Source organism: Hypanus sabinus, chromosome 23, assembly GCF_030144855.1.
Source record: "Hypanus sabinus isolate sHypSab1 chromosome 23, sHypSab1.hap1, whole genome shotgun sequence".
In the NCBI taxonomy this organism is placed as follows: domain Eukaryota; kingdom Metazoa; phylum Chordata; class Chondrichthyes; order Myliobatiformes; family Dasyatidae; genus Hypanus; species Hypanus sabinus.
In genome coordinates, this window is record NC_082728.1 from 23942604 (window position 1) to 23960240 (window position 17637).

At 39.8% G+C, this 17637-nt stretch overlaps 1 protein-coding gene across 1 annotated transcript; it reads right to left on the reverse strand.

Annotated features, from left to right (window-relative positions):
* Positions 1–7516: 7516 nt before the first annotated feature.
* On the reverse strand, positions 7517–17543 carry ndufaf8 (NADH:ubiquinone oxidoreductase complex assembly factor 8). Its single transcript, XM_059948541.1, has 3 exons — positions 17368–17543; positions 11934–12044; positions 7517–8007 (listed from the first exon to the last, which is right to left on the reverse strand). Exons 1-3 carry the CDS (start codon positions 17446–17448, stop codon positions 7990–7992), a joined length of 210 nt encoding a protein of 69 aa, XP_059804524.1. The 5' UTR covers positions 17449–17543; the 3' UTR covers positions 7517–7989.
* Between the last annotated feature and the right edge of the window lie 94 nt (positions 17544–17637).

The window sequence follows — 17637 nt, forward strand, 5'->3', positions numbered from 1 at the left end:
TTGTCAACATTTTAGATTACAGGCTGAATCTTTGCAAATCTCTAAGAAAGTGGAGGCTACCATGCCTTCTTTATAATGCCACTTACCTGCTGGACCCAGGACAGGTCCTCTGAGAAGATAATGCCATGCAATTTAAAGTTACTGACCCTCTCCACCTCTGATATGCTGATGCAGACTGGCTTACAGACCTCCGGATTCCTCTTTCTGTGGCCAATAATCGGCTCTTGAGTGAGAAGTTGTTGTGGCACCTCTCAGACAGGTTTTCAATCTCCCTTTCATATGCTGATTTGCTGCCACCTTTGATTATGCAGAAACAGTACTGTCATCAGCAAACTTAAATATGACTCTGGATATGCACTTAGCCTCACAGTCATAAATATAAGGGGAGGAGAGCAGGGGACTAAGTACACAGCCTTGTGGTGCACCTCTGCTAATGGTGATTGTGGAGGAGATGCTGTTGCCAATTCAAGCTGACTGGGGTCTGCAAGTGATGAAATTGAGGTTCCAATCAAGGAAAATACAATTGTTGCACCCTTTTGAAAATTACAATTTGTGGATAAACACAGCGACTACAAGCAATCTGCTCAGTGGTTGGGAAAGTTCCAGAAAGAACAATCATAGACCTAGAGACATATAATGAGGAAGCAGGTGCATTGACCTATCACACCTATGCCCACCATCATGCTTATGCAATACTAATCCGACTTGCTGATGTTAATTCTACTTCTATGCGAGAAGGGTTTATAAGGCATTGGTCAGACTGTACATGGAGTATTGTGAGCAGTTTTAGGCCCTTTATTTAACATAGAACAATACAGCACAGTACACAGGCCCTTTGGCCCACAATGTTGTGCCAACCCTCAAACCCTGCCTCCCATATAACCCCCCACCTTAAACTCCTCCATATACCTGTCTAGTAGTCTCTTAAATTTCACTAGTGTATCTGCCTCCACAACTGACTCAGGCAGTGCATTCCATGCACCAACCACTTTGAGTAAAAAGCCTTCCTCTAATATCCTCCTTGAACTTCCCTCCCCTTACCTTAAAGCCAGGTCCTCTTGTATTGAGTAGTGGTGCCCTGGGGAAGGGGTGCTGGCTGTCCACTCTATCTATTCCTCTTAATATTTTGTATATCTCTATCATGTCTCCTCTCATCCTCCTCTCCAGAGAGTAAAGCCCTAGCTCCCTTAATCTCTGATCATAATGCATACTCTCTAAACCAGGCAGCATCCTGGTAAATCTCCTCTGTACCCTTTTCAATGCTTCCACATCCTTCCTATAGTGGGGCAACCAGAACTGGACACGGTACTCCAAGTGTGGCCTAACCAGAGTTTTATAGAGCTGCATCATTACCCCACGACTCTTAAACTCTATCCCTCGATTTATGAAAGCTAATACTCCATAAGCTTTCTTCACTATCCTATCTGCCTGTGTGGACATATATCCCCAAATCCCTCTGCTCCTCCATGCTTCCAAGTATCCTGCCATTTACTTTGTACTCTGCCTTGGAGTTTGTCCTTCCAAAGTGTACCACCTCACACTTCTCCAGGTTGAACTCCATCTGCTACTTCTCATCCCACTTCTGCATCCTATCTATGTCTCTCTACAATCTTCAACAATCCTCAACACTATCCACAACACCAAAAACCTTTGTGTCGTCTGCAAGCTTGCCCGCCCGCCCTTCTACCCTCACATCTAGGTCGTTAATAAAAATTGTGAAAGTAGAGATCCCAGAACAGATCCTTGTGGGACTCCACTAGTCACAACCCTCCAATCCAAATGTACTCCCTCCACCACGACCCTTAAGAAAGGATGTGCTAGCATTGGAGATGGCCCAGAGGAGGTTCATGAGAAAGATTCCAAGAATGAATGAGTTAATGTGTGAAGAGCATTAGATGGAGTTTAGAAGAATAAAGAAGGATCTCATTGAAACCTATTGAATATTGAAAGTCCTAGGTAGAGAGGATGCTTCCAATAAGTCTAGGACCAGGAGGCACAGCCTCAGTACACAAGTATGTCCCTTTAGAACAGAGATGAGGAGGAATTCCTTGAACCAGAGGGTGATGAATCTGTGGAATTCATTGCCACAGATGGCTGTGGAGGCCATCAATGGGTATATTTGAAGTAGAGGTTAATGGGTTCTTGATTAGTAAGGACATCAGGGGTTATGGGGACAGCAGGAGAAAGGGGTTAGGCAGATAATGAATCAACCATGAAGGATTAGCAAGGCAGGCTTGATGGGCTGAATGGCCTAATTCTGCTCCAATGTCTTATGCCTAATGCATTCAAGTTTCTATCCAGATGCCTCTTAAAAGTTACACCTATTCCTGTCTCTGACATCTTTGTGCGCAAAATTTACCTCATATTTCTTTTAAACATTTCTCTTACTTTAAACTTTTAGTTTAAGACACCCTGAACAAGTGACTGTATAGAGAAAGTCAGAATAATATTTAAACATACTCGTATCTAAGCCATTGATAAAGCAGCATTGTAAGAAATATGTGTTAAATATGGATCTTTGTTAGGAATGTGAGCATTAGTTAAATGTGCCTTGTAAAAGATTTCATCCCTCAACCCTTTGTACACATAAATGAGTATTATATTGGGAGATTTGGATCTATTTAACTGAGAAATTTTATTAACGAATTTCACAGTAGAACCAAAAAAACTGGGAAACTTTTCATTGGAGAGTGGCTGTGGATGGCAATCTTGAGGTCTTGATTGATTGGGCTCTGGGCCACTCAAGGACATCAATTTTCTTCATTTGATGCCACTCCATGGTTGCCTTAGTAATGAGTTTTTGAGACATTGTTCTTCTGAAAGATGAACTTCCTCCTCAGTTTAAGCTTTCTGTTAGAGACTAGCAGGTTTTTATCTCTGTATTTAGCAGCATTCATCTTCCCATCAGTCCTGACCAGAATTCCAGTCCCTGCTGCTGAAAAACACCCCCATACTACCCCCACCATACTTTACAGTAGGAATGGTTTTACCAGGTTAATGAGCAGTATTAAATTTACACCTCACAAAGCACCTAGTGTTGAGGCCAAAATGTCCCACTTTAGTCTTATCCAACCACAAGACCTTCTTCCATATCTTTATAGTATCTTCTAAGTGATGTTTTGTAAAGATTTTATGGAGAAGGATATGCTTTTTTTTAATCCAGGGCTTCTTCCTTGCCACTCTTCCATAAATACCCTTTTAGTGCAAGGCCTTAGAGATTGTGGATCCATCAACTTTATCTCCAGTTGCAGCCACTGATCTCTGCAGCTCACTCGAAGTAACTGTCGGCATCACAGTAACTTCCATTACAAGTGCCATTCTTCTCCAGCGACTAGGTTTAAAAGGGCGGCCTGAACTAGGCAACGTGGCTATGGTTTCATCTTTTTTCCACTTCTTCACGATGGACTGCACTGAGCTCCAAGGTATGTTGAGTGCCTTTGAGATTATCATATACCCCTCCCCAGATTTGTGTTTCTCTATTATTATTTCCTTGATTTGTCTTGAATACGCTTTGGTCATTTTGGTTTGGTCTGTTGAAGATCTACCATACTGTTGGACCTTACAGAGAGAAGGGGTATTTATTCTTATGAACTCATTGAAATCTGGTGATGCTCCAATTATTTTACAGGGTGAGTTGTTAAGATAATATACAGTATGGTACCTGAGGAAATTTAGTGTAGTAATTAGAAAAGGGATGAATACTTCTTTTTCAGCTTCACAATTTTGATTTCTAATTTTTAGTAAATTGTTGACAGGTTTTGGAATTTTTCTTTTGATTTACAATGTTTTGTTGATTAGCTCAAAAACTCCTACTTCTATATATTTTAAATTTTGAAAATGAGACAGTAAAATGTGAAAATATTTGTGGAAGCTGAACACTTTTTTGAGGCACTGTACATCAAAACATACAGTGAAGTGCATCATTTCCATCAAGGTCAAACAGCCCAAGGATTTGCTGGGGTATCACCATGCTTCTGGTGCCAGCATAGCATGCCGACAACTTACCAACCCCTATATCTTTGTAATGTGGGAAGAAACCGGAACACCCAGAGAAACCCACACAGTCACAGGGGAGAACCTATAAACTCCTTACAGACAGTGATGGGAATTAAAATCCTGATTGCTTGCGCTATAAAGCATTGTTGACCTTTGTACTACTGTGGCACCCTTTGCAAAGCCAGCATTTGTTGCCTGTTCTTTGATGTTATGAGGTGTGGCTGTTAGTCACAATGATGTGAGTCTAAAGTCATATATAGGTCAGGCCAGATAAGGGCAGTGGGATTTCCTTCCCTGAATGTTAGTGAATCTGTTCGGCTTTTACAATAAGTCAGTACTTTTCTGGATGTCATTGGTGTGCTTGGCCAGTTTGTTTATAACTCCAGACTAGTTGTTGCATTTACATTCCACAGCTGGCATGGCATATTTTTACTGCAACTTTCTAGGTTACTTGTCCAGTTAATTAACAAACTCATCACTATAGACCTCATAAAGCATCTGATAAGCCACCACAAAATGGGCCATTCTCGAGACTGAATGGTACGAAACAAAAGGGGCTGTATTAACTTGGATAAAATGTTGGCTAAGTGACAGGAAATAATGAATGACAAAGAAAAATTGCTTTCCTTATTAGGGGGAGGTGTGTAGAGGGATTCCCTAGGGTCTTTTTTTAAAAATATATAATAAAGATTTGGATCTAGGGGGTTAGGATTTAAATTCAAACTTGGAGATGTGGAGAAGTGGGAGGATAGTGATTTGATATATTTATAGGCTGGTGGAATAGACTGAGAGGTGGTTGATGAAATATAATGCTGTGAAAAATGATGTGTTACATTTTGGTAAAAATAATAAGAGACATGGTAACTAAGAAATGAAGGGGGAACAACTATAATTATCTACCAGTAGGCAACAACCTAAAGGATTTTTCTGAAAAACTCAGTGAGATGTTGCTTGAGCTGCTGGGTTCTTCAGCACTTAAAAAAAAGTTCTGAAGGTATCTGTGCATTATTTCTTTAAATGGCAGAGCAGGTTAACTAAGTAGTTAAAGACAGCATGAAGGATTCTGGACTTTATAAATAAAGGCACGGAGTACAGAGCAAGGAAGTCATGGATAAGCTTTTGTAAAACACTAGTTCAGCCACAGTCAGAGTATTGTGTCCAGTGATTGGCAGAAGAATGTCAAGTGGAAAAGTGAGATGAAAATGGTTTGTATGGAGAGAGTGGTAGGGTCTGCAATATAATTGCAGGGGGAATGGTGCAGACAGATTCATTAGTAGCATTCAAAAGGGAGGTGGTAGCATCAGAAAGTCAGTGATTTTGCAGGGTATTGAGTATAGGGCAGGGGACTGGGACAAGGAGCTGCAATGCATTCAATAGGCCAAATGGCCTCCCATGATTTACCACGGGAGTACAGGGCCAGGGACTGGGACATGGAGCTGCAACGCATTCAATAGGCCAAATGGCCTCCCATGATTTACCACGGGAGTACAGGGCCGGGTACTGGGACATGGAGCTGCAATGCATTCAATAGGCCAAATGGCCTACCACAATCTACGCCGATGGAAAAGATGCAATGTAAACTTGCTACCTTATAAGTCTGCTAATTACTTGGCCTTGAATGCAAATGCAAGTGAGGCAGAAAGCTCCAGAGCTGAGGAAATGCTTATATTGATGATTAGGACATCTTGATCCCGAAATTCGAATATATGCATTATAAAACAGTTAACTGTAGTTTCAGATGACCAAGGCAACTTCATCAGATATTTAAATAAATTTTATTATTCTGTTAAAAACTGGCTTAGAATTTGCCTTCAGATGTATTTTTTGTTCTCTATTTTGGAAAATTAAAGCCCATCTCAAGATGATATATTTGGGAAATTTTCCAGATATGGATGATGCTCTCATGACTTTTCCCAAGAGGCTATTTCATTTTTATTTATTTGTTGGGGCAGGAGCAGATCACAAGAATCCACACTCTAAGCTATTCCTGGAGATCTCAGTGCTCCTAAACATAACCAATCAACAGCAGGTTCAAATGGAGAGCATTCCTCAGCATCTCCATGCAGATGTGGCCAATAGTATGTTTTACGTACAAGCAGTCCCTCCAGCAAATTCATTATGGAGAGGAAATCATAAACACCAGATTTTCTGCAGATGCTGAAAATCCAGAGTAATACACACAAAATGCTGGAGAAACTCAGCAGGTCAGACAGCATCTATGGAGAGGTATAAAGAGTCAGTGTTTCAGGCCTGATGAAAGATCTCAGGCCAAAATGTCAACTCTTTATCCTTCTTCATAAACATCGGAGAGAAGTGTATCCTGTAGCAGCTTATAACAATCCATGTTAAGGAGTTGGAGCTGGATGAACTCCGGATTATTCGGAAGGTGGAAGGGTGATAGATAGGACATATAGAGAGGTAGTTACACCCAAAGTGCAGTGACAGTCAGGAAGGGGAAGGGATTAAGGAGCCAGTGAAGAGTACCCCTGTGGCCATCCCCCTCAACAACAGGTCCATCACTTTGGATACTGTTGGGGGTGGGCTGACTTAACTGAGGAAAGGCACAGTGGTTGGGTCTCTGGCACTGAGACTAGCTCTGTGACTCAGAAAGAGGGCGGGGGAGGGACGACTGTGGTGATAGGGAATTTGTTAGTTAGGCAAACAGACAGGAGGTTGTATGGGCAAGAACGAGATTCCCAGATGGTAAGTTGTCTCTCGGGTGCCAGGGCCCAGGACACCTCAGGTCAAGTCCTCAGCATTCTTAAGTGGGAGGGTGAACAACCAGAGGCCCTAGCCCATGTAGGTACCAATGGCATGGGTAGGACGAAAGCAGAGGTTCTGAGTAGGGAGTTAAAGAGCATGACCTCCAGGGTTAAGATCTCATGATTACTACACATACCACATGCTAGTGAGGCCAGAACTAGGAAGATTATACAGTTTAGCATGTGCCTAAGGAGTTGTTGTAGGAGGGAGGGCAGACGACTTTTGTAACATTGGGCTCTCTCCCAGGGAAGATGGGACCTGTACGGAAGGGACAGTTTGCACCTCAACTGGAGGGGACTAATATCCTAGTGGAAAGGTTTGTTAATGCTGCATGGTTGGGTTTAAACTAGAGTTGCTGCTGATGGGAACCTTGAGTTGGTAACATGTCAGGCAAGAAGAGTTACTAACTTCAAACTTTCTGCATAGTCAAAGAGTTGACCTGCATGTACATGTAACGAGAGCTGTATAACTCATCTCCTTCTACCTTAGGCCACAAACTTATCCATCACCCATCTGTGGACACTTTCTGGAGGTCCAAGATCCGTATGCTCCATGACTGCTAGACTACGTGTGTAAATGTAGGAGGGGAATATGTTGAAAAATAAATGTGCTAGGTTTTCTAAAATTGATGCCTTCTACCTTGGGCCACAAATTTATCAATCACACCTCGTAGTTAGGGACTCTGATCAGTTCTGCAGATGTATTTAATAGTTGAATGAATATTCCTTTCATGAAATGTTCTGAAAATAAACATAAATTTATTTTAATATACAAACTGTATTTAATTGGCAACCTATCACATAGGCAGAAAACCAGGTCCAGCAGCAATTTGTCAAAGAGACACATCAAGTCTTAATCCATTTAATTCTCAAACAAAACCCCATTATTCTTAACAAATTAGACTACCATTGTTCAATATTAAAATGAGGAAGTGTGGTGGGAACTCCAAAGTTATACTAGTTCAGTATCTTGGGCCCAGCAATATATCACTTCTAAGTCCAGAAACATAAGATGCAAAGTGGTTAATTTTCTACCATCTTTCAAATAAAAATCTAAGATGTACAAAGCCAAGAAAAATTGAAAGAATTATGTGTTTGAGTTCATCCTTTTCTTCAAGATAGTGCTTCATTACAATGAATGGTAATGTTCAAATCTTCTGGATGACAGGCTGGAGATCCCTTTCATTCAGCGATGTCCAGAAGACCTCGTTTCTGATCTCAAATTTGTATCTTACCATGCTTTCTTGGCCTGAAGGAAATAAAAGTGAAATCAGTGTTACAGAAAATAAAAAAAAACATTGATCAAACATAATGTAAAAAGCAGTGATAAATTTAAAGTTCACATTAAAATTATCATCAATGTACCTATATATTACCATATACTACCCTGAGATTCAACTATATTTGCGGGCATTCACAGTAGGTACAAAGAAATATGATGCAATCAATGAAAAACTATACACAAAGATGGACACACAACTAATATGCAAAATAGGACAAATTGCAAATACAACAATAATAATAATAACAACAATAATGTTTAAAACATGAGTTGCTGAGTCCTTGAAAGTGAGTCAATCAGTTGTGAAATCAGTTTGGTGTTGAGGAAGTGAGTTACCATCTCTCAATGAGTCTCTAATCACAGGAAGCACAATGTACAATGAGTGGTGAAAAAGGATGGAGATGTTAGAGGACAGGATATCCAGCCCGTTGTTAGTGGGAGGCCCAAGTCTCCGAGTGTCAAGAACCTTGACAGTGGCTGTTCTATTTCAAAAGAGTCATGAAAGAAAAATCAGACTTCATAAAAATTGTTTTATAGAATGACTGTTCTGGAGTCTCAGTGTTATCCTGTTTGGAACTTGAACAAAACAAAGTATGGCAAAATGATTAATTTACAAATAAACTTCACAGGTCATTTATCCTACTAAAGTGACACAGTTTTTCCACAGCACAGAGGCAGATCAGAAGATTTGATATCTTACAACAGGATGAATTAACCTGCAGAATATTTCTGTATCAATTACTCAAATGACAGATTTAACAAAAATTGGGGGTTGAGTTAAATTAAAACAGATGGGACAGTCCAGCGATGAACACCATAGTACACAGAAAAACACAAGAGCAGAGGAGCAAAGTTGGCTAATCGGCCCTTTGGGTCTTCACTATCATTCAATATATGCCTCGGGTCCCATCTCTCTTCTGTGACAGTCCCCATAATCCTCCGTTCCATGAAGTTCCAAAAGTATATATTCTTCCTCTTTAAATACCTTCAGTGATTAGCTTTCACAACCTTCCGGAGTAGGAAGTTGAGATTCATCACCCTCTGTGAATTCTTCTGTACTCCTGTTTTAATTGGTTGTCCATAATCTTGTAACTATGCCTCCTCACTTGAGATTCTCCCACTAGTGGAAGCATCTTCATCTCTACCCTGTACGTTTCACCTAAATGTTTCAATAAGAATATAAATTTCTTTATAATAGTCATAATAGTAATTAGCTGAGTTAATTTATTTTGGACTGCCTCCAATGACAATATATCCTTTCTGAAATAATGAAACCAGAACAGTGCATGGTACTTCATGTGTGATCTCACCAATTCCCTGAACAACTGTAATAGTTGCATCTTTCTAAATTCTAATCGTCTTGCAATACGAATTAATATGCTACCACCTTTTCTGAACACTCCCTGCAAGTGCCAGCTCAGAGATTTTAATGATCTGCACACAAGAACATCTCAATCCCTCTGTACTTTGCTCATCAGCAATAATTCTCCATTTAGATAAAAATCTACTTTTTGATTCCTGTTAATAAATACAAGGTCCTTAACATTCCCATATTAAACTCCATTTAAAGCACAAAGCCCCATCACACACCTGTTCCCACAAACTATGGACTCAATTTCAAAGATTTCATCTCATGTTCTTGATATTTATTGCTTGCTTGCTTGTTTGTTTGTTTGTTTGTTTGTTTGTTTGTTTGTTTGTTTGTTTGTCTGTCTGTCTGTCTGTCTGTCTGTCTGTCTGTCTGTCTGTCTGTCTGTCTGTCTATCTATCTATCTATCTATTTATTTATTTATTTATTGTTATTTCTTGTTTTTTTCTCCCTTCTTTCTGTTTTTGCATAGTTTTTAAACTTCATTTTGCACGCTGGTTGTTGTCTGCCCTGTTGAGTGCAGTCTTTCATTGACTCTGTTGTGTTTCTTGTATTTATTATGATTTAAAACAAAATTCATTTACGGGATGTGGACGTTGCCAGCTAAGCCAGCATTTATGGCCCATCCCTAAATTACCCACAAGAAAATGAATTTCAACGTGGTATATGGTGACATAAATGGACTTTGAACTTTGCTCTGCCAAGTTTTTCTAAGCTTCAAAATCGTCAGAACTTCCGAAGCTTCAAGGCTGCATTCATCATTAAAGACCCGCACTCTCTAGTATATACCCTCCTCACATTAGTACCATTGGTAAGGAGATACAGGAGCCTGACGCTACACAATGTTTTAGGACAGCAGCTTACCCTCTGCCATGAGATTTCTAAATGGTCCATAAACTTATGAACACTACCTTGCTATTTGTCTTCTGCTTATTTATTTTTGTAACTTATAAAAATAACAGCAAACTTCAACACACAGTAAGCTATTGATAATGAACCCGATTGTGATTTTCTATTTATCTTGCTAGAGTCTAAATGTCCTCTTAGCTCCACTCTCAGCTAGCTATTTTTGTGTTACCTGTTCTCTAGATTCACTACACACCGTTCATCCTCAAGGTTATTAATACAAATCATAAAAGAATTGAAGACCAAGAGCTGTTCCTTGGGAACTCTTGAAAAAGAGTGATATATTCTGATTTTTCTCATATATGATAACCAATTTTCAATCCATGCTTATACACTTCCCCCATGTGCTCTTCTACACAAAGGCAGATTGGCATATGCCTTCCAAAAATCCAATTAAATCTACAGATTCTTCTCTAATGACTCTGCTTGATACATTCTCAAAAAATTATAGTAGATCTGTCAAGTATCATTTACCCAGGACTAATGTTGGAACATGATCACTTTTCACTTAGATCTTAGCACTCCATTTTCCATAACATGGGTTTTTAAATGATTAACTGTGGAAAAAGTTCAAATTAATAATCTGGACAGAATTTTAACTTTAGTCTTGGGAGATAAAGACATTGCAATTGTTAAAAATATTTCAGATTTCTTCAGTTATAAAAAGTATACAACATATAATAGGTTTGTTAGACAGTGGAATATAGGGTTGAAATTCAAAGGGATCACAAATCAATGATAGGCAATATAAAGGAGAAGCAAGTGATGACAAGCGCAACTGGCACATCAGCTTGTATAAGGAGTTTGATTAGAGGGGCAAAAAGTCTTATTGCCTTGGTGAGACCACATTGGGACTATTGTATACAGGTTTGATCTCTTTACCCACAACGTTTAAACTTGCCATAGAGGGAATGCCTAAACCGGTAGCAAAGATAGCAGGTTGACCTAGTTCACCCAAGTCTCAAGTAAACTACTACATTACTTCATTTGTATTAGTCCCATGTAAAGGGTAAATCATGCTTGACAAATCTGTTAGTGTTCTTCGAGCGTGTAACGTTAGATGATAACCTGTTGCTTTAATATATTTACATTTTTAGAAGGCAGTTGTATAGGGGGAAATGGTTCAGTAAGGATTGAAGATTGGTTATCATGCAGCAGTCAGAATCAGAATTAACAGATCTTTTTCGAAGAGAAATCAGATTGAACTCGGGATAAGATTTAATGAAATCCTACAAAATTCTGAAGCGCTTGACAAAGTAGATGTATGGAGGATGTTTCTTTTGACTCAAGAGTCTAAGACCCAGGGGCGCAGTTGAGAATAAGGGGATGGCATTTAAGACTGCAATGAAGAAGATATTTCTTCACTCAGAGAGTACAGAATTAGAATTCTCTACTTCAGATAGCTGTGAAGCAGTCATGTTCAATCAAAAAACAGTGTGATCAATTTCAAGGCATTTAGGGAAACCAGGGGTAAGCAAAATAGCGCCAGTGCAGAGACCAGCTACTGCCTAGATGAATGATGAACATATGAACAATTTCTGCTCTTATTTCTCACATTCTTAAAGAAACAATGCTGTATCCATTTTCCAACAAATATGCAGGTACCAGTAAAACTTACATTTAATGTAAAGCATTTCTTTAAGGCCAGAAACTCTTTGGCACACATGTTCTTTCTCAGGTCCTGACTTCCTTGAGCATTTGCAGCCACACATCTCCCATATGCTGATGCCTTTAAATCAAGAAAAAGGAGATGGAATGAGTAGACATACTGTAGAAAGTTAGAAATTACTGTGGAAAAAAGGCTATTATTCGTGGAGCTGCACCAATATTATACTAAAAGTAGTGAACATGCATAGGATAGGTCAGTCGACATTTATAATGACAGGTTAATGTTTTAGATGTAGAACTGCAGAAGGGAAAAGCAACATAGTCGTGCAGAAGAAAGAAACAAAAGGCAACAGCAGGTAATCACCGAGGCTTATGTAAATTATGGATGAGCATCAAAAGTTGTGGACAAAGCAGATAAAATTATGGAGAAGCAGTTAATTGCAGTAATTTGTTAAGGTCAGTTTCCAAAAATATATCTGAAATAATACAAGATAAAACACTTTGCAAATATGATTTGATAGCACCAGTTAAAACTGTAATTATTTAAATACCTGGAGATTCCCTACCCCCCCCCCCCCACCTCACCAAAACACATTCCTTTGTTCATTATACTGCACTCCTGGGACGTGATTGGTTTGGTTCAATGGACGGTTTTGCAAAACCAAGCTAGTTTTGGAGTTTGTGATGGGGTGGGCAGTTGGCAAGCTCCAGTGCCAGCTGAGATGGACGAGAGCAGGAATGAAAGCCCAGGCCATTATAATACAGGCCTGACAATGACTGGTAGTCACATAAGTATTGCGCTGAATAACTTCAGAATGAAGAGATCATAGCTAGACAATAAAAAGACACCACTGAAAAAACCCTAAAGCTACGTCCTCAATTTTTGTATGCATTTATCAGATCTCCACCATGCACAGCACCCCACTGTCCATGCTTGCTCCAAGGAAAAACAAACTCAACCTATCCAATTTCACTTTACAAGTGAAGCACTTTATCCTAGACATTCTCTGATGGAACTTCTCCAGTCCAATCCCATCATTCTGATAGGGTGGTAACCAGAACTGCATACAGTACAGTACTGTATTCCCAATGTGGCTTTACAAATGTTGTGTAAAGCTGTTCTACATCCTATCTCATCTTATGTTTTAAGTTAGTATCCTGTATGCCTTCATCACTTCCTTAACTACTGTGCTGACACCTTCAGGGATCTTTGGGTACATTACTCTCAAAGAGAATGGTGTATATCCTACCTTCATCAGACATTCCAAAACACAACATTTTGCACGTCAGGATTAAATTCCATCTGCCACTGTCTTGTCCATTTTAACAGCTGATCAATATCCTCGTGGACATACTTGCCATCAAGTCCACAAAAATAAAAAACATTTGGATATGAACATTATGGAAGTAAGGTTAGCAAATTTGCAGGTTTTGTGTCACCTGCTATGTTACTAACCTAACTCCCTTAATATTCATGTCCAAGTATGTTTCTTTTTCTCCAGGTAATTATTGCAAAAGACTAGAGTTATCAATTTTCTTTTTTTAAAACCAATCATGAGATCTGTGCCAATTTTCATTGCCCGTCCCTGTGACCTTGAGAAGATAGACGGAAAATCTATTTTCTAGTTAGCTGTATGACCTGCAGGTGGCAGTATTCCCATGTGCTGCTGCCCTTGATCTTCAAGGCAACAGAGGTTACTGTTACCTTCTTGAACTCCAAAATATCAAAACTAATTGGAATAAAAAAAATGGGAGCCCAGGAAATAAATCATGTATGTTCATTTTTACTTTCAGCGAGATGCATACGTAGCACTTGGTAGTGCCATGGCGTATGCAATTCATGTATTTTTACATAATCTATAATGAATTACTTAAACAAGTAAGCTTAATCAACATATTTACAATATTACTCAAATATTAAAAACACTACGCCCTGCTTGACTATAGAATGCATTTCAACTATATACACAGTATAGTATATAATACAACTACTCTACAGTCATCCTCAGCCTAGTCAACTTTTAAACTATCCCATTCAGTCCTAAAGATTTAATTGCCGTGCAGGTTTTCTTACTTTTGTGGGATAACGTCTTTTCTGACAAGGGAGATCACTCTGCTTGGCAGGTGAGACCTGTGGCTGTGAAACAATCTCAGGCCCTAGGGCCTCCTCCATGGTGGTGGCAGGAGCCAAGTCTGCAGGTTGCAGGAAGTAGCACCAACCACTCTGGATGTCTTCCTCTCCTTTTCTCAGTGGATCTACTTTGATCCTTTTCAACATTGTCTTCCTTTTTCTTCTTCTAGTTTCTTGTGAGCATCTCTGAAGTTGCTAATTTCTTGCGAAATTAGGTCTTGTTTATCCTCTTCCATTTTGATAGCATGCATGCCATCTTCCTCTTGCTTTTCCTTTTTGTTCTTTCTAGTTTATGCATCTTGATATTGGGAAGGTATATTTAGTTCACTGGAATATTCTCTTATTAATCCTTCTATTGCTCTCTTTACAATCTGATCTCTCCTCATGCACAACATCATCTGACAAAACCTCTGTTTTCAGATCTCCATTGACTCCATTCCATTCATCCAGCTGAACTTTGGTTTCTGCCTCTACTTTTATAAGCAGCTTTTTGTCTCCCACTTGAAGTTCATGCAATAACCTCAACACAAGTAGAGTAGATTTTGTTTCTTTGTAATCACAAATGCCAAATGCTTGCTACTTTCCTGAAGCAACTCGAGCTCTCTTGCAGCTTAAAACCAAGCCACATTTAGCAAGTAACTGCCTGATTAACATACCAGCAGCTTTCTCGGATTTGATGCCTACAAGAAACTATTGTAGTTCGACCACTGCTTTTGCCACTCGCATGATTTCTCTGAGCAGCATGGTCATTTCCTTGGTCCAAAATGCTTTCCAACAGAGGTTGGCACCAACAGGTTTGCCCTCTGGCAACAGTTCATGGTGTATAGCATGGAGACAGTTGTGGCATACAAATGGCAGATGTAACTCCAATCAAGTTGTAGTTGTCTCAGTCAGTCACATCCCCACAACGCTGGCTCTCCTGTTTTGAAAACATATAAACCCAATGTGGCTTGTTGGTGGTTGTATTTCAATATTGCAAATGTCATTCCCACAGGAAATACCTTTCCTCCAGAATAAGTTCTTAGTTGGATATCTGAAGGCTTCAGCTCAGTACCTCTGAAATGCCATTCAAGCCCACTTCGTGGAATGACTGAAACAGCTGAGCCAGTGTCCAATTCCATTTTAATTAATTTGCCATTTAATTAATTTGCCATTCACTTCTGGTATAGCGCCATAGCGCTTATCTATTATTAGTCTTCACACTGTAACTCTCAAGGTTACCTCGTCCTGCATCATTCTCATTATCAGATTTTTCCAACAACAGAATGCAAATTTGTGCTATTTTTGAAAATGCAACTTGACTTTTTAAACTTTTTCTCTCCTCTGTGCAGCCTATTTATTTTTGCCTGCCTGTCATACTTATTGCATTATGTCCTACTTTGTTATGTATTCTGTAAGTTTCACCTGCCACAATGGTAGCACAAATTGTTTGGCCAGGCGGTTTTCGTCTAGGCGTTGCAATTTTCTTCCTGCTCACTTTCATTCCAGACTGTAACTCAATTGCATCTCTCTCTGCAGTTTCCCCTGAGTTTTCAACTGCTCTTTTAAGTATAAGTTGGGCTTTAGTTAGGAGCTGTTTTTGAATGCTTTCTTGTAAGATTCCACAAACTAAATAATCTCTTTAGTGCATCATTAATCCCATCACTGAACTAACAATGCTCAATTTTTTCAATTCAGCCATGTGTGCTGAAATGGACTCCCCTTCTTGTAGATTCCACTGAAACCAAAGGGGGAGGAATGAAGTAAAGAACTGGGAAGTTGATTGGTGAAACAAGGGCTTGAGGAGGAGCACCAGGAGGCAATGGGCAGGTAAAGAGATAGGTGAGAGAGGGAAACAGGAATAGAAAATAGTGAAGGGGGTGTCAACCACCAGAAGTTCAAGAAATCGATGTTTATGCCATCTGGGTTGGACCCAGATGGAATAAATTTATAACCTTACTTGAATATTACAAAAATATTAAATACACAACACTTAAAAGTTTGAGAGGCGCTCTCACAGTAGCCTCAGTGACTAACTGCTGTCCCGATCCCCGTTCATCATACACCAGCCTGCTTTGGAAATACAGTGGATTCCGATTAATTGGGACACATTAGGACCAGTACTTTTTGGCCCAATTAAGTGGCTGCCCCAATTAGCCAAAGTTTCATGGAACTAGTTAAAAGGTTAAAAAAAGGCAAACTATTGTTTAACCGAGTAACAATTTATATACTTAAGTGAAATACATAAAGCATTAGACTACCAAAATATCTACAGTACTACAAAGCTGTCTATTAATTCCTCATAGTTATTGCGAGAAGAACTCATCTGCCCAGTTCTTCTGATTGACTGTAATGATCAAAATCGGCAGATTAGTGCAGATACTGGACTGTCTTCATACAATATTTCAGATGACTGCATCCTCCAGATCTTCATTTTCATTGTAATATTCAAAATATCTTCAAATTCTTCATAATTCCTTACGAAGTTATAAAATTGTTTCATTTTCACTCCCAGTTGTTATTGCAGGCCTAACTGCTTGAAACTGCAGTGAGCAAAACAGTTTAGAAAGTCTTATTGCTTACTTAAAAAAACTGACTGCTCTCAGCACGATGTAGTCTTGTGGCGATGCAAGTGCACGCGACTGATGAGTCGCTGGTTTGGCAACAATCTCCTGTCTCAATTAAGTGGCCTAAGTGTCCCAAATAAACAAAGGAATCTTGGCTATTCTCTCGATTTAGTTTTTGTTCTTTAAGAGTTGTCCCAAATAAACAGCTGCTCTGATTTATTGATGGCCCAACTATCCGGAATCCACTATATCACCATTCCTGCTACGTCTAGATCCTAGAACTCCCTCCTACAGCACTGTGGTAGAATCTTCATCAGAAGTGCAGAAGTTTAAAGTGGCAGCTCATCCACTACATACTGAAGGGCAATTAGAGAAAGGCAGTAAATAATGTCCTTTCCAGCGACCATCAGATCCTGAAAGATTAATAATTAGAAAGTGTCCTGAAGCAGTGTTTCGACCCAAAACGTCGAAGACTCCTTTCCCTCCCACAGATGCTGTTAGACCTGCTGAGTTTTTCCAACAGATTTTTGTTGCTCCAGATTCTGGCATCTGCTTGTCACTTGTGTTTCAACCCCCCCCCCCACCCCCAAAAAAAAAATCGCTCTTCATTTCCACCATATATTGCCACTTAATAACAGCTGCAGCCTCAGTATTTACATCTGTGGTGTTTACATCGGAGCGCTGAATACAAGTTATTCCTGAAAAGAGGCGCTAACAACATTGGTGCAACAGTTGGTTGTCACAAAATTATAAGTGTATTTACTCACTTCTTCCGTGCACGCTGCCATGATCTGCGGGAACCTCCTGAGTTTTTCCCTCGTGCGGATCCACACCTCATTCCCCGGCATCGTCCCGAAGTAAAGCCAGAGAAATCGCCCCAGCAACCAGGAATCTCTAGAGCGCGGCCATAATTGCTCCCACCCACCGTCGCGGTAGAATGACATCATTCCTACTCCCGCCCTCCGCCGGCTACTGATTGGCAGGTGGAGCCGATGAGGGGACAGGGCGGAGCGCTGCGGCCAGCGGATTGGACCAGC

Excerpts from the sequence above, each read along its gene's own strand:
- ndufaf8 (XM_059948541.1), bottom strand. The coding sequence starts at position 17,448 with ATGCCGGGGAATGAGGTGTGGATCCGCACGAGGGAAAAACTCAGGAGG. Across the intron at positions 12,045-17,367 it reads TGGCAGCGTGCACGGAAGAA|GCATCAGCATATGGGAGATG; the intron begins GTGAGTAAATAC and ends CTTGATTTAAAG.